The 16751-nt window shown below is 36.0% G+C and overlaps 3 protein-coding genes and 1 non-coding gene across 6 annotated transcripts; 3 read left to right on the top strand and 1 right to left on the bottom strand.

Moving 5' to 3' along the window:
• Positions 1-1542: 1542 nt before the first annotated feature.
• On the top strand, positions 1543-4281 carry LOC111278646 (putative 2-carboxy-D-arabinitol-1-phosphatase). Of its 2 annotated transcripts, XM_022865273.2 has the most exons (7): positions 1547-1823; positions 2367-2518; positions 3090-3209; positions 3288-3387; positions 3595-3734; positions 3824-3903; positions 3992-4281. In XM_022865273.2, the coding sequence occupies exons 1-7, from the start codon at positions 1673-1675 to the stop codon at positions 4116-4118; spliced, it is 870 nt and encodes a 289-aa protein (XP_022721008.2). In that variant the 5' UTR covers positions 1547-1672; the 3' UTR covers positions 4119-4281. The 2 variants fall into 2 exon arrangements, with proteins under 2 accessions (XP_089621063.1, XP_022721008.2); XM_089764937.1 differs by lacking the exon at positions 3288-3387 and having other exon boundaries at positions 1543-1823; positions 3582-3734.
• A 1821-nt stretch (positions 4282-6102) lies between these two features.
• LOC111278181 (callose synthase 11-like) lies at positions 6103-13422 on the top strand. Of its 2 annotated transcripts, none has more exons than XM_022864735.2 (2): positions 6103-11866; positions 12843-13422. In XM_022864735.2, the coding sequence occupies exon 1, from the start codon at positions 6520-6522 to the stop codon at positions 11857-11859; it is 5340 nt and encodes a 1779-aa protein (XP_022720470.1). In that variant the 5' UTR covers positions 6103-6519; the 3' UTR covers positions 11860-11866; positions 12843-13422. The 2 variants fall into 2 exon arrangements, with proteins under 2 accessions (XP_022720470.1, XP_022720471.1); XM_022864736.2 differs by having other exon boundaries at positions 6139-11866; positions 12887-13368.
• LOC149517675 (small nucleolar RNA J33) lies at positions 9506-9583 on the top strand. Its single transcript, XR_016344427.1, has one exon. It is a non-coding gene; the product is annotated as a small nucleolar RNA J33 (small nucleolar RNA).
• Positions 13423-13498: 76 nt separating the features above from the next.
• LOC111278182 (large ribosomal subunit protein bL21m-like) lies at positions 13499-16045 on the bottom strand. The gene is made up of 5 exons (XM_022864737.2): positions 15546-16045; positions 15382-15462; positions 14434-14535; positions 14013-14087; positions 13499-13919 (listed from the first exon to the last, which is right to left on the bottom strand). Exons 1-5 carry the CDS (start codon positions 15939-15941, stop codon positions 13800-13802), a joined length of 774 nt encoding a protein of 257 aa, XP_022720472.2. The 5' UTR covers positions 15942-16045; the 3' UTR covers positions 13499-13799.
• Between the last annotated feature and the right edge of the window lie 706 nt (positions 16046-16751).

Below are 16751 nucleotides of genomic sequence, written 5' to 3'. Positions count from 1 at the left end.
CATGATTTGGCAGGTTGCCAAATCATTCTTTACCTATTGAAATATATGTTGAGGAAGCTAGTGCACCACCAGCTATATCTGTCTTCCTAACACAGTGCTCTACGCATCATATCAAATCTGAAACCCTGCATCTATTGTTTGATCCCCCACTTGCCAGGTCCAATCAAATGGTTTTCATTTAAGCTTTTGAAGAGAATTATTTCCCTCCTATCACTTGATTCATTGAAGACATTAGTTTTCATGGCCAAAACCAACAGAATTATCCTGAGGCTTCTAGCTTTCTGTGCAACTCTTTCTACACCAGTCGTCATGGCTATTAGTCATGACTCTACCGATGTTTTGAACTTAAAATTCTAAGCAAAATATAGCAACTCCCTTACATTCAGGTAAGATTCATCATCTTCTTTCATTCTCCATATATATTTTTTTTTCATTTTTTCTTGAGGGTTTATTGAGATATTTCTTGATTGTCAAATGTTTGGCATAGGTATTATAAGATTGCTGAGGCAATTGCAACCGGTTACAGCTTTATAGTTCTCTTTCTCTCTTCATGAAGCTTGGAATGGCACCTGATTGTGATCCTAGATGTGGTCGTAGCAATGCCACTAACCTCAAGCATCTCGGCTGCCCTGGCAATAGCTCGAGTAGGCAAAAAGGGGAACAGTCATGCAAGTTGGCTGCCCATTTGTGGACAAATTCCAAAATTCTGCCATGTTCTCTTGCTTCTTGCTCTGTTTCTTCTCGTCTCGTTTTTGTGAAAGTTGATCCCAGCCCATTTCCAAAGCAGAAATCTGTTTCTGCCATGTAAGCCTTTATGACTCTGAATCGGATGGACCAAACCATGATCCCTTGTCCAAACAGAAACCTTATTCTTACCAGCTTGAGTTGCCAAACATAACTATTGCGGAAAACATAATAAAAAGACAACAGGAAACTGACATCAACTAAAGCTCCTAGCGAAAATTTAGAAGAAATTTTATAAGTGGAATTTGTGAAATATTTTATTAAAAATGAATAAGTAAGAATTAAAATCAAAAATTAAAATAAAAAGATTAAAAGATTTTATTACATAAATTAAATGCTTAAAATTTAAAAATATTTTAATTAATTTTGATAAATTTATTAAATAGATATTTCTAATAAAAATATTAACAAAATTTTTATTATTAAATAAATATTAATCAATTTTAAATTATAAATAATTTTTTAATAATTTTTTTTTACATATTATTAATCTTTACATTAAATTTATTAATTTATCAATTCAGATTATTTATTTATTTATTAAAATTTTTATTTATTTATTTTTAATAAAAAACTTTATAAATTTCACAAAAATTTATATAAATTTTATCCTAAGGTCATAACAGAAAACATATCTATAATCAGATATTTTATAAGAAAAAATCTTACTATTAGATATCAGAACAACGTGAGGACAAGAATCACTTGCCCAAAGCCTCAGCGTATCACAGGAAAACAAACTCCCACCATTCAAACTAGATTACAGCGCCCTAACTCCTGACCATAAAAGATTTGATAATACAAACTCCTTTATGCATTTTCACTACGCTAATCACTCTCTCTAAAACCCACCAGCAATTATCCATAGGGTCAAATGTATAGCAAAGAAGCATAGAGCCATAGTGTTTTCGTCCCATCTTTCAAGAAGATGGTTTGCGGAGCTCTGTCCTTAACCATCCCTTTGTTTTCAACTTTAACCTCCAAAAATGCTAAAAGAGTTACGAATCACTATAATCTTTGTCGGTCAACTCCTAGAATTCGATGCTCAAGTTCTAGTGCAGAGTTGCCCGTAACTGCTGGTGAGTTCTATGCTTTCTCCATTTCATTTCCAGTTTTTGAACATTTGATCAGATATTAACTGGTGTTTGATTGAAAAGATGAAAAGAATCCTTTGTGAGTTTGAAATTGAAACTGCTAGACAAGAGAAATGTTGTGTGAATGCTCTGTCCTGTAAAGCTAACCAACTTGTCTTGAATCGGTATATTAGCTACTGCTTATAAGGAGTTCTTCTCTTGGAGGAAGTTTCTTTGAATTGTTTTTGCATAATTTGCAAAGAAACAAAAGGCCAAAATATGTTGGTTTTGGATATGGGTTTGATTATGCTGGTATAATAGACGTGGTCTTATGTTCAAGTTGGCCCTTCACGTATTGTAACGTACAGTAGGTTGGATGCTTAACAAGTTTTATGCTAAATATCACATGATATATATTTGGCATGACTTCCTTTGTTACCTTAGTAATATTGTTGTTATTACTACTTGATACAACTTTTATGAAGTACTAATATTGTTATTTGCAACTTAAAAGTTGATTTACATCGTGCTTAACTGCTTCTATGACAGATAAACTTGAAAATGATCATTCCCTGACTGGTACTGCTTATGATTTTGAAAGAGCTACCACATCACTTACTCGTAAGTCCTTATCGACCTCAAAGAAGGTAACCCTTGTAAGGCATGGCCTCAGCTCTTGGAATGAGGAGGGTAGAGTTCAGGTTTGTTGCCTCCTGCTCTTCGAAGTTATTTTCTATTACAATATCTTGTTTGTGGGTGGTGGTTATAGTTGATATTATGCTAGAACTTTAACATCCTTCACGATCTGCCGACTTTGCTTTTAATTCCATTTTGAATGCTTTTAGCTTTGCTACTTACCAGCCTGTAAACTGTAAAGGAATTTCTAGCTTCAGAATCTTGTATGGCTCATCAAGTGTGTCAAGTCTTGATTAAATGTTAGTATTCTCCCCATAAGAGACATTACAAATTTGTTTCAATGTAAACGTAACGCAATTAAGATATGTGGGTTTAAACATTGAAGACAATAATACTTCCCTATTGACCGTTATCTTTCACCAGAATCCTGTAAATCCATCTAAACCTTAAAATTTGGCGGTTTTAATTGACCATTATGCCATTTCTTTCTCTATAAACCCTCTTAATCCATCTTAATCTTAATTTTGAAGGGGTTTTCTTGAATGTTATTGTGAACATAAAGTAAGTTAATTATTCCACGTGACTCAAAGTTCCATGGATTTGGAACTGCTAACTTTGTGACTGTTTGTGTTGCAGGGAAGCTCGAACTTATCTGTTCTAACAGAAACTGGAGTGAAGCAAGCTGAGAGGTGTAGGCAAGCCCTTGCAAATATGCACTTTGATCAATGCTTTTCGAGTCCAATATCCCGCGCAAAGGTATGACTAGGGATGCTAATTGTTAAGGTTGGATGTATAGGATTCTCTTTGATTTTGAACCATCATTCTTTAACGCAGACCACAGCCGAAGTGTTATGGCAAGGAAGGGAAGAGCCATTGGTTTTCCTTGATTCACTGAAGGAGGCCCATCTTTTTTTCCTTGAAGGCATGAAAAATGGTCTGTTGCACGTATAACTATCTGAATTAACCATGATTTGATTCTGTAAACTATTCACTTGTTTATAACCTGTCTAAGTACACAACTGACTGGGTCTATTTAGAAGTTATTCTCTATAGCTGGTCTTGAAATCCAGTTAATTTTTATCATTTTTATTTAGTTCTGGCATATGCATTAGACTAAATGATATTCAGAATTTGGAGGCAGTTGATGCTAGGGTGATATATCCAAAGGAATATGTAACATGGAGAGAGGATCCGGCGAATTTCTATGTGAATGGCGTCTACCCTGTTCGGAAACTATGGGCAACGGCTAGAGAAGCTTGGAGGGAAATCTTGTTAACACCTGTATGCTCTCTTCTTTTTATAATTTTTCCCCCATCTTTTGCATTGCAAATTAATTTGATTGATGAGTAAGAATCTTTATCATTCATTAGGGAGAAAATTTTCTAGTTGTCACTCACAAATCAATGTTAAGGGCACTGATCTGCACTGCTTTAGGACTAGCCCCTGAGAGGTATGTCGTGTTCAGAACATGTTAAGATGATACTGCTGCATTCCTGCTCTTCTTTCTGAAGCTCTTAACAGTGTTTTCTATGCTTCAGGTTTCGGTCAATTGATGTGAATAATGGTGGTATATCCACATTTAATTTCAACAAAAGAGGGGAAGCGATGCTCCAGTCATTGAATAATACTGCCCACATGTATAGCGATCATGTGTATCTTTCCTGAAACTGTTGGAAGCAATGCCTGTTAATAGTCAGAAAAAAGACTATTTTGGTGTGTAGATCATATGGATACGGTATGATACCTAATCAATAGAGCAGAGGCTCATGGTTTTGACGTTTTCCTTAACATGGTTTAATAGGTTGAAAATAAAAGTGTAATTGATTAAGTTGTAATTGCGTTAGATTTGAAATTTGGAATTTAATTTAAATTTGATTAAATTTAATTTTTTTAATTTAAATTTAATTTAAAATAAAAATTAAATTATTCGAATTAATTGATTAAATTTAATTAACATATAAAAATAAATTAAATTTTTATATTTAATAAAAATTTAATTATTTATATTTAAATTTAAAATATTTTATTAATTAAAATAATTAAAATATAAAAATTTAATTAAATTCATAAATTATTTGAATTAAATATAAAAATAATTAAATTTAATTTAATCGAAAAATTAAATTATTTAAATTTAAATTTGATTTAATAATAATTAAAATAATTAAAATTAAATTTTAAATTAAATTTAAATAATTTATAAATATTAATGCACCGTTTTTATCGAAAACGAAAGTCTTCGTCAGAAAAGTTCGGATAACCATTCTCAAGAGTAACAGATAGGTGGTGCATGTATTGATGGTACTTGCGTTGGTGTTAAAGTAATCCCTCTTTTGCTGCCATTCTCTACTTTCGATGCACAGATAGACCCACGTGCCACAACAGCAGTCCACAGCAGCCCCTGCAAGAAGCCAGCGACAACAAGTTACCACAGAATGACGTAAGAAAACCGAGACTACAATTATCACGTGATACCCGGAACGAATTTATTTGACGAACGATTAAATTAATTTTGATAAAATTAAAATTAATGACAAAAATTATTATTATTATTACGATGAAAAATTTATATTGAATTTGAAAATTTTGTATTATATTTAACCAATTGCATTTCATAAATTTATCATTTGATTTCATTGTTGAATTTTTTTGAACTTAATTAAAAGTGCAGTCTAAAATTTTGTTAAATCTTAAATTTTACTAAATTTATATTTGTGGAGTATTTAGGGTTTTAATTTTTTTAATTCTTTAAACTAAATTTTAATTTTGGATCAAGTAGTTGAAGAAAGCATATGGATATTAAAAGAGAAAATATGAGAATCGTATAGTATTATTGTTAGCTTGTCGAAAGTAAATTTCGACACGATTTTAAAGACAAGCCCACAAGGCAAGCATGTGTGACATCTATAAACAATTGAAAAAACCAAACAAAGCATCCAAACCTTGAGAAAAGGACAAAAAGAAGTGGCCTCTGCAAAGACAATACTATAATTAAAGGCCATGTGAAATCAAAGATATGTTTGATTTGGCGTTCGAATTCCCATAACAACATAAATAAAACCGTTGCCCCTCTGCTCTCTAGTTCAACTTGCACCGTTTGTTACAGCTTACCTAAACAGACGAGAAAAAAAAAAGTTAAAAAATTCAAAAATCGAGTATTCAGGTTGAATCTATTTTTTATTTAATTAGGATTATATTAAATATATATTAAATTTTTAATCAAAACGTAAAAAATAAAAAAATTTGATCGAATCAAATTATATATTTTAAATTTTTATAAAATAAAAATAAAATTTTATTTAAATATAATAAAATTTTTATTAAAATAATATTTTAAAAATAAAAAATAAAAATTAATAAATTAAATTAAATTAAATTTATAAAATTTAATTTAAATCAAATCGATTTAAAAATTAAATTTTAAAATTTTATAATATCATATATTATTTTAAAAAATAAAATAATATTCGATTCAATCATAATTATTATCAACTTTACCAAACACTAGAATCCCACTTTCAAACTATATATTTTCCCTTTAAATTTACCCAAGGAAGTGTTTGGCATTAAAATTCTTCATTTATCATCTCTGTTTGTTTTAAAAGACTTTAGTGGCCAATTTATAACTGGTCAGGTGATATCCAGAGCCGTTTTTAATCAAATTCCACATCATTAATTTGAAATTATTGATGCGTTCTTCATAGAGAATCATAATCCAAACGATACGAACTTTGCTACGGTGCTGCTCACTCGCCTCCTCTGCACGTGGGCTAAAAAGCTAACAACAAAGCAAAGATTATGAATTATTCCTCGCTTTCGTGTATCATCCAAAATCCTTATAACCCAAACTCAAACAAGCAAAAATAGCAATTTCTTATTGCTTTATATTCTTCTTTTCTCCGACAGTCCATTTTTTTTCACTTTTTAGACTCTGTTTCTATCAGTTTCGTTTCTCTGAGAAAGCAAAGCCAAGGCTTTAGTCTTTGAGAGTTTGTGGCACCAGAAACAATGGAAAAAGAGATGTTTTGAAGAGAAATAAGGAAAAGAAGAAGTGAAGTAACCAACAATGAGTGGTCTACGGCAACGTCCAGGTCCCACGCGCGGCCGTGGAGACCTACGCCCTCAGCAGCGGCTGCCGTCGCCAATTCAAGAAGTTTACAACATAATACCAGTTCAGGACCTCCTGGCTGATCATCCATCGCTCCGGTACCCCGAAGTACGGGCCATCGCAGCGGCGCTGTTACGTCCTGTTTTAAACCTCCCGGCACCAACGTTCATCACGTTGGCCCCACACGCGGACCTGATGGACTGGTTAGGCGTCTCCTTCGGTTTCCAAAGGGGCAACGTTCGGAACCAAAGGGAACACCTCGTCCTCCACTTAGCCAACTCCCAAATGCGCTTACAACCGCCTCCAACCAACGCCGACGAACTCGACCCTGGTGTACTGCGAAGATTCCGCCGGAAGTTACTCCAGAACTACACTTCCTGGTGCTCTTTCCTCGGTGTCAAATCTCACGTCCACCTCTCAACGCGCCGTGGCAACAGCAACGATCTCACGCGCGAGCTCCTCTACGTTTCCCTCTACCTCTTAATCTGGGGAGAAGCCGCCAATCTCCGCTTCGCTCCTGAACTCCTCTCTTACATTTATCATCACATGGCAATGGAATTAACCAAATTTATCGACCAACACATCGATGAATTTACCGGAAGGGCCTTCGTGCCATCGATTTCAGGTGAATGCGCTTTCTTGAAATGTATCGTTATGCCGTTTTACCGAACGATTAAAACGGAAGTGGACAGTAGTAGGAACGGAACGGCGCCACATTCAGCTTGGAGAAATTACGACGATATAAACGAGTACTTTTGGAGTCAAAGGTGTTTTGAGAGTTTAAAATGGCCGATTGATTACGGGAGTAATTTCTTTGATACGGTGGATAAGAATAAAAGAGTTGGGAAAACTGGGTTTGTTGAGCAACGGTCGTTTTGGAATGTGTTTAGGAGTTTTGATCGGTTATGGGTTCTGTTAATTCTGTTTTTACAGGCTTTGATTATTGTTGCTTGGGCCGGAACGAAGTATCCTTGGAAGGCTTTGGAGGAAAGGGATGTTGAGGTGGAGTTGTTAACGGTATTTATTACTTGGGCCGGTCTCCGGTTTTTGCAATCTGTGCTTGATGCTGGGACTCAGTATAGTTTGGTTTCCAAGGAGACGCCATGGCTTGGAATACGGATGGTGTTGAAGAGTGTGGTTGCTTTGACTTGGATTGTTGTGTTTAGTGTTTTTTATGAGAGGATTTGGAGTCAGAAGAATGCTGATGGGAGGTGGTCTTTTGAAGCCAACCAAAGGATTATTACATTTCTTTATGCTGTTTTTGTGTATGTTATTCCAGAGTTGTTGTCGTTGGCGCTTTTCCTGATTCCTTGGGTTCGGAATTGGATTGAAGGGTTGGATTGGGTGGTTGTCTCTTGGTTGACATGGTGGTTTCATACACGGATTTTCGTCGGTCGTGGACTGAGGGAAGGTTTAGTTGATAATTTCAAGTATACTTTATTTTGGTTCGTGGTATTAGTTTGGAAGTTGGCATTCAGTTATTTTCTTCAAATAAAGCCCCTGGTTGCTCCAACTAAGGCCCTTTTGAGTCTTTCAGTTGTTAGGTATAATTGGCATGAGTTTTTTGGTAGTAGTAATAGAATTGCTGTTGTGTTGCTGTGGATTCCTGTTGTTCTGATTTATTTCATAGATTTGCAAATTTGGTATTCGGTTTTTTCTTCATTTGTTGGTGCAACAATCGGGTTGTTTTCGCATTTGGGTGAAATCAGGAATATGGAGCAACTTCGGCTTAGGTTTCAGTTCTTTGCTAGTGCAATGCAATTTAATCTCATGGCAGAGGATCAGTCGTTGAGTCCCAAAGCAACCCTGGTGAGGAAATTTCGCGATGCAATACATCGACTGAAGCTTAGGTATGGACTTGGTCAGCCGTACAAGAAGATTGAATCAAGCCAAGTGGATGCAACGAGGTTTGCTTTGATATGGAATGAAATAGTTTTTTCTTTGAGGGAGGAAGATCTCATTAGTGATAGAGAAGTTGAGCTTATGGAACTGCCGCCTAATTGTTGGAATATTAGGGTAATTCGCTGGCCATGTTTTCTCCTATGCAATGAGCTGCTTCTTGCTCTCACTCAGGCAAAAGAGTTGGCAGATGCACCTGACATGTGGCTTTGGGTGAAGATATGCAAGAATGAGTATGGGAGGTGCGCTGTTATTGAAGCTTATGACAGCATCAGGCATTTGCTTCTTACACTAGTTAAATATGGCACTGAAGAGTATTCCATAGTCTCAAAATTGTTTGAGGAGATAGACTTCAATGTGCAGAATGGGCAGTTAACTGCTGCATACAAGATGGATGTGCTACAGAAAATTCATGGGAAGCTAGCATCCCTTGTTGAACTTCTAGTGAAACAGAAAAATGATCTGAGCCAGGCAGTAAATCTATTGCAGGCCCTTTATGAACTTTGCATTCGAGAATTTCCGAAGATAAAGAAGTCCATTGCTCAGTTGAGAGAGGAAGGTCTGATACCAAAAAATCCAGCAACTGATGAGGAGCTGCTTTTTGAGAATGCTATCAAGTTACCTGATGCCGAGGATGCTGATTTCTATAAGCAGCTAAGGCGTCTGCTAACAATTCTTACTTCTAAGGATTCAATGCATAATGTTCCTCTGAATCTGGAGGCAAGGAGGCGCATTGCTTTCTTTAGCAACTCACTCTTTATGAACATGCCTCGTGCCCCTGATGTTGAGAAAATGATGGCTTTTAGTGTTCTAACTCCATACTATGATGAAGAAGTAATCTATAAGAAAGGAATGCTTCAAGATGAAAATGAGGATGGCATTTCCACCTTGTTTTATCTTCAGAAGATCTATGAGGATGAGTGGAACAATTTCATGGAACGGATGCGCAGAGAAGGGATGGATGAGGATGATGATATTTGGACAACAAAGCTGAGGGATCTCCGACTTTGGGCATCATACAGGGGGCAGACGTTATCCCGCACAGTTAGGGGAATGATGTATTACTATAGGGCTCTTAAGATGCTTTCCTTTCTTGATTCTGCATCTGAGATGGACATTCGAACAGGCACACAAGAAATTGCTTCTCATCATTCATTAAGCCAAAATCATGGTTTTGTTGATGCTATTAAGCCACCAACTGCAAAGAAATTTAGCCGAGCAGTTAGTGGTGTAAGTCTGTTGTTCAAGGGACATGAGTATGGATGTGCTTTGATGAAATTCACCTATGTAGTCACCTGCCAGGTGTATGGGCGGCAAAAGGCAAGGGGAGAGAGCCATGCTGAGGATATTCTATATCTGATGAAAAACAATGAAGCTCTTCGAGTTGCCTATGTAGATGAGGTTCAGTTAGGGAGAGGCGAGGTTGAGTATTACTCTGTTCTTGTGAAGTATGACCAACAGCTACAGAGGGAGGTGGAGATTTATCGCATTAGGTTGCCAGGGCCCTTGAAACTTGGGGAAGGAAAACCGGAGAACCAGAATCATGCCATAATTTTTACTCGAGGTGATGCAATTCAGACCATTGACATGAACCAGGACAATTATTTTGAGGAGGCACTCAAGATACGGAATTTGTTGGAGGAGTTCAAGATGAATTATGGTATTAGGAAGCCAACCATTCTTGGAGTTCGTGAGAATGTCTTCACAGGTTCAGTTTCCTCACTTGCACGGTTCATGTCTGCTCAGGAAACAAGTTTTGTGACCCTTGGGCAGCGTGTTCTAGCAAACCCTTTGAAGGTGAGAATGCACTATGGTCATCCAGATGTGTTTGATCGATTCTGGTTCTTGACTAGGGGTGGAATTAGCAAGGCTTCTAGAGTGATTAATATCAGTGAGGACATATTTGCAGGCTTCAATTGCACTCTGCGAGGTGGCAATGTAACACACCATGAATATATGCAGGTGGGTAAAGGAAGGGACGTGGGATTGAATCAGATTTCCATGTTTGAGGCCAAGGTTGCCAGTGGCAATGGTGAGCAGGTATTGAGCAGAGATGTCTATCGATTGGGTCATAGGTTGGACTTCTTTCGTATGTTTTCTTTTTTCTACACAACTGTCGGACACTACTTTAACACGATGATGGTGGTACTGACTGTTTATACATTTTTGTGGGGCCGCCTCTATCTTGCACTGAGTGGTGTTGAGAGGGAAGCCAAGAATCAAAGTGTCAGCAATGAGGCTCTTGGAACGATCTTGAATCAGCAGTTTATAATACAGCTTGGTCTGTTCACTGCCCTTCCAATGATTGTTGAGAACTCTCTTGAACATGGATTTCTTCCAGCAGTTTGGGACTTCCTAAAAATGCAATTTCAGCTAGCATCATTTTTTTACACTTTCTCTATGGGAACACGAACCCATTACTTTGGCCGGACTATCCTTCATGGAGGTGCCAAATACCGAGCAACTGGACGTGGTTTTGTGGTTGTGCACAAGCGCTTTGCAGAAAATTATCGACTTTATGCTCGAAGCCATTTTGTGAAAGCAATTGAACTTGGTGTTATTCTAGCAGTGTATGCTTCTCATAGCCCACTCGCTAAGGATTCGTTTGTTTACATAGCTATGACCATTTCAAGTTGGTTCCTTGTGGTCTCATGGATAATGTCCCCTTTTGTGTTCAACCCATCTGGCTTTGATTGGTTGAAGACTGTGTATGATTTTGATGATTTTATGAATTGGATATGGTGTAAGGGTGGTGTGTTTGCAGAAGCTGATAAGAGCTGGGAAATATGGTGGTATGAGGAACAAGACCATTTGAGAACAACAGGTCTATGGGGAAAGCTACTAGAGATCATTTTAGACCTTCGTTTCTTCTTCTTCCAATATGGTATTGTGTACCAGTTGGGCATTGCTGGTCAAAGCACCAGTATAGTTGTTTACCTACTATCTTGGATATACATGATTGCGGCCGTTGGGATTTATGTGGTTATAGCATATGCTCAAGACAAATATGCAGCAAAAAAGCACATCTACTATCGAGCAGTTCAGCTTGTAGTCACTACACTTACAGTACTTGTGATTGTGTTGTTGCTGGAATTCACTAATCTTAAGTTTATTGATCTTGTGACAAGTCTTATGGCATTCATTCCTACGGGATGGGGTCTGATATCCATTGCCCAAGTGCTTAGACCTTTTCTGCAATCTAGTGTGGTGTGGGAGACCGTAGTTTCCTTGGCACGGTTGTATGATATGTTGTTTGGAGTGATTGTCATAGCTCCTGTGGCATTGCTATCGTGGTTGCCTGGATTCCAGGCTATGCAGACAAGAATCTTATTCAATGAGGCTTTCAGCAGAGGTCTGCAGATATCTCTCATTATTTCTGGCAAAAAATCCACAAAATGACGTTAAGGTAACTTTTTATCTCAAGTTCAATTTAAAAATTTGCCTTATTTTGTTTATCTGTCTTTGTTCTGGCTGTGTGATATAGTTGGCTTGGGCCTTGGATGGCATATTTGTCTTATTAATTGATGTTTCAACTCAAGTTGGATTTGCTGAAGTTGTTTTTATGCTAGCAAGCAGTTACATGATTGACATATATTTGAACGACTTTATTCTAATATCTGACTGCAAGTCGCTACTTCAACAATATTACATTTTATTCCCATATCAACAGAAAAATTTTCTCAATTCTATATTTTGGTTTTTGCAAACCATATATTGTGATCTGAAAACCAATTAACAACTCATGTCTTCATTTCATGGTATTGAAGTTCAAGTCAAGTTCAACTTTCTAATTTAATGAAACTCACAAATCCCAAACTTTTTTGTTGGTCTATATTTCTATGCATACTTTTACAAGCTACTTGGTAGACGGGTTCCTGATGCAGGCAGCTGCGAGCTTCACTTATTCTCTGCCTGCTTGAAATCTTGTCCTGGCATCACTAAGTGATTGGCAGGGGTTAACTTTGGAGTAACCACGTATAGTATTGGGTCTGGATCTGTATAAATTGAATAGATGAAAGTGTTGGTTACTTGTTTTGCTGTCTTATTGTGGTATCATTGGAAAAGGCATCAATCAAGGAATCAGGATCTTATTTTCGTTTGAAATGAAGGGATTGTTTCTTTTGTTAGGCTTTGCCCCCGTGACCATTTGACATGGGGAGTAAGGAATCTGATAAATTTGGGGGAATATGATTTGCTGGGTCTTCTGCAGTATGATTCATTTTTCTGGAGATTCTATAACTGGTTTTCATCTTAATTTCTTTCTGCTGGAATGATAACATTTTTGGGTCTGTTGCTGTGGTTGCTTTCTTTTGCATGTATCTTTTTTTTTTATTCCATGTTTATCTGATTAGCTCCTTTTGAATCTTTCTTTGGTTGTGCAGAGCTGTAGTGCATTTTCATATTAACTCTGAGCTGTCTTTGGCAGTGCTTGTGAAAAGCAAAATTGCTGACTGGAAATGCGATTGGCATAGTTGAGAAAAGAGTCTGCTTGAAACTTGAAAAGTAATAAAAATTGTACAAACCATGTTATCATCTCACTGGTGCTTTGGTTTCAAATCAAGGACAAGTGGTTATTATCATTGCAACTGAGGACTACGATTCAAGGAAATGGACTAGCATTTTATAATTGCCGAAGTGAAGAGTTTCATGATCCTAATCAAATTAAAGCCGGAGTCAACCATATATAGAGGGATGTGCATGCAGATGTTGCCTGGTTCCATTAATTTGCTCCACTCTTTCAAAACAATGGAGGCAACTATTGATGAGGGAGACAGGATGACATGTCATTGTCTCTATCCATATGTTTCAAACAGTTTCAAAGTAACATTAGGACATGTGAATGAACGGACTTCCAAAATAAAAAGAATTATCATATATGCAATCGTACTACATGGTATTCCTGTTTGATTGGGAGAAAAAAAATAAACAAGAAATTCGATATATTCAAGTAACTTCATGCTACATCACATCCCTTTAGATAGTCTTTGCAGCCATTGTTTTGAGATCCCATTTTCAAGTAAATCTAAGAGATTCAAAGGATTAAAAATCTAGGAATTTCTCTTATGATAATTGGGAACCAAAATTTGTTTCAACTGGAAATTAGTGAAATGTACTACTTAATAAAAATAAAGGAGCAAGAAATACAATCAACAAAAATTTAGCATGGGCATATTTCTTTTCTCACTCGGTGTAGAAATGCATGGGTGGACAAATCCAATGCCATGATGGGTACCTGGGTGGTTTGGTAAAATTTTGCTTCACAGGATATCCAAAATGTACATAGACCATATCTGGAAGGTGAGTACAATCACCACTCAAACAGGGGGAGAATATCTCTCTTAAACAGGGGCAGCAATCTTCTCTGGCTTCTTAACAGCTGCCCTTAATGGCTTCCAATCGGTTTTGATTTCTGGTTTTTCAATGCCTTGTATATCAGTTATTCTCAACTTAGTCAGTTCCTGACACATGAGAACAACAATCAAGAATTATTAACACTAATGTAGTCTGGTTGAATGAACTACAATTGTTCAGACAAATGGTCCTTAACATACCTGACGATGACCTTTGGTTCGACGATAATTCTTCCTTCTCTTTTTCTTAAAAATAATCACCTTAGCATCTAATGCCTGACAGAGGAAGAACAAAATACCATAACTAAACAGGTGCACGACCTAAAGAGTTAGTCATAAGAAATATCACCCCCAATGAGTAAATGTTGTTGCAGTTATTGTTTGTGGCATGTCCTTACCTAATGCTTATTGCTTTTAGAGACAAATGATCTGCAGACCACAATCACTTAACTGTCTACCCCCCCCCCCCCCCCAAAAAAAAAAAAAAAGGAAAAGAAAGAGGAAGATATCTGTCTCAGAAGGACATATAAGGATAACTTTTTGCACTTTAGATAATTTAATGTCATTAAAACAATGTAAGGTGTATGGCATGCAGAGAAAGAAAGAGGAGAGTGAAGCTTACATGCTCCTCAACAACAGCATGAACAGCTGCATATGGGAGTATAGGCCTACCAATAATTGTTTGGGTAGGTGAGCCCAGCAAGAGAACCTTGTTCAAAATCAACTGCAATAGATAGCCATGGAAGCATAGGGATTAGGGAATCAATTAAATAGGAAAAAACGAGATACACACAAATAAGTGTAATTAACTTTTCAAAAAACATATGAAAAAGAATCAACTTGTCAGAGGCTAATAAAATTCAGGGTAAATAGTTTGACTTCTAAAACACAGAAGGTAAAGAGATAAGGAAAACCATTGATAGTTAATTGAAACACATAATGCTTTTGTATTAATCAGTCGCAAATCTCATAAATATGATAACTTCTTACGAACCTGTCATTCTGTACCAATAAGCAAAAGTTTTCATATAAAGCGTTCTCTTCAATTTTACATAAACACGATGATAAAGAACATTTACAATGTTGCACAAGCTACCATCCTTTTCATTTCTAGAGGTATCACCCAATTTCATATCTCTCTCTAACCCTTATTATATAAGATAAACCTTATTAACATGAAGCAGGTTCTATTAAAATGCTAGGATCTTCGCTATTTGAAAAAACTAGAATGAGTCAAGTTGACAATTTCTTTTAATGCAAGAAACAACTTAAATGAGTCAAGACTCAAAGCTCAGTAATCAACATCAGCCGATGAATAAAGCAAAGGAACTCATCCAACAAAATCAGCTGCATATCTTCAACAAATACTTTGCTCATAATTCAAAACAGCAATGCAATAATGCTAGCTATATATATAAATCTTAGGGAAAAAAACTAGTGCCATTTTGTCCAAATGTCATCCAACCATTAAAATCCTCCTAGAAATGCATCAATAGACGATAAAAGGGTGTAATCTAAATCCAGATACAATAAACTTTCAATATGCAAAATAAAGAACCCACAAAATTACCTTGTTATTGACTTCGCAGAATTTCAACCTCTCCGTGAAAATACAATCCCCATTGCTCACCTTAAACTGATGCGATCCAATCTTTTAAAATAACAAATAATCAAAACGTTTTCGATCCTTAAGACCCAAAACAACGAAATAAACCAAAACCAACACATGAATACCTGAACTACTGCGAAAACTGGCTCATACTCTTTGAATACCCGGTCAGACGGCTGGAGAGGGCCCATCACTTTGTACCCAATAGCTGCGGCCTCCGCCTCCTTCTCCTCAGGAGAATAATCTCTATCCAAATCCGACTGCGTCTCGTCGTTCTCTGCTTCTCCATCGCTGAGCTCTAACATTTCGACTTCGTTATCGCTGTCGTCGCTTTTGCTGGACGAGAAGTGACGAGAGTGGGACCATAGGTTAAACCATGATGGTTCCAAACTGGGGATGGTTATTGCAGGATTTGGTTTTCGGATTAGGACTTCGAGGGTGGAGAGAGGCGGCGTCATTTTAAGAGAAATGAGAGTCGTGGCGTGGCGGGCCAGTGATCGGAAGCACCGTCGTTGAGCCATGAAAAATGGCGATGCTTTCTCTCTTTTTTTGGTTTAGTCAGTTAATTAGCCGGCTCACTAGGGTTTAGCTAGATACAAAGTGTAAACGGGGTTTTAGTTTTTTTTTTTTGTACTTTTATTTCCTTTTTCTATTAGTATAAATATATATATTTATAAATTTATAGTAGTTGAAATTGAAAACTGCTGGATTTAATAATTAGTAACTGAAATACAATACATTGCCTTATTAATCAACATTAGGCAAGAACATATAAAAAGAAAAGAAAAGGAGGGAAGAGAAAAAAAGGGATAATACCCCAAATGGTCCCTAAGCTATTGTAATTTTTCTAATGTTACACCTAGAAAACTTTCTAATGAAATATTTAAATTTCATTTCTATATATTAAATTGTCCCAAATCCTTTAATACAATTAGAATAATAATGATGTGGTATTTAAATACTGATATGAATAATATGTAACTATCATATGATAGTAATATAATTATCATATGTTATTTTTAAAAAATAAAAAATAAATTTTTTTCTTAAAAATTTTATTTTATTTTTAAAAATAACACGTGATAATCGTATTTTGAATTATATGTAATCACGTGTCATATTACATCAATAATTAAATTTCACATCAATATTATTCTAATAATATTAAGAGAAAAATATTTAATATATGAAAATAAAATTTAAATACTAGATTAAATTTTTTTATTTAAGTATTAAATTAAAAAAATGTAATAATTTATAGGTCAAATGAACATTATCTCAAAAAAAATTATAAATTGTATAAGATGCATAAGAATGCATAAGACTTAGAG

The sequence above is a fragment of the Durio zibethinus genome, chromosome 8, assembly GCF_047325235.1.
Source record: "Durio zibethinus cultivar Kanyao isolate XHJ-2024 chromosome 8, ASM4732523v1, whole genome shotgun sequence".
Taxonomy (NCBI): Eukaryota; Viridiplantae; Streptophyta; class Magnoliopsida; order Malvales; family Malvaceae; genus Durio; species Durio zibethinus.
The sequence above is the reverse complement of the archived record's forward strand: the minus strand, read 5'-3'. Positions and strand labels throughout refer to the sequence as shown.

Excerpts from the sequence above, each read along its gene's own strand:
- LOC111278182 (XM_022864737.2), bottom strand. The coding sequence starts at position 15,941 with ATGGCTCAACGACGGTGCTTCCGATCACTGGCCCGCCACGCCACGACT. Across the intron at positions 15,463-15,545 it reads CAGTTTTCGCAGTAGTTCAG|ATTGGATCGCATCAGTTTAA; the intron begins GTATTCATGTGT and ends TTATTTTAAAAG. Across the intron at positions 13,920-14,012 it reads GAACCAAAGGTCATCGTCAG|GAACTGACTAAGTTGAGAAT; the intron begins GTATGTTAAGGA and ends CTCATGTGTCAG.
- LOC111278181 (XM_022864735.2), top strand. The coding sequence starts at position 6,520 with ATGAGTGGTCTACGGCAACGTCCAGGTCCCACGCGCGGCCGTGGAGAC.
- LOC111278646 (XM_022865273.2), top strand. The coding sequence starts at position 1,673 with ATGGTTTGCGGAGCTCTGTCCTTAACCATCCCTTTGTTTTCAACTTTA. Across the intron at positions 2,519-3,089 it reads ATGAGGAGGGTAGAGTTCAG|GGAAGCTCGAACTTATCTGT; the intron begins GTTTGTTGCCTC and ends TTTGTGTTGCAG. Across the intron at positions 3,388-3,594 it reads CCTTGAAGGCATGAAAAATG|TTGATGCTAGGGTGATATAT; the intron begins GTCTGTTGCACG and ends ATTTGGAGGCAG.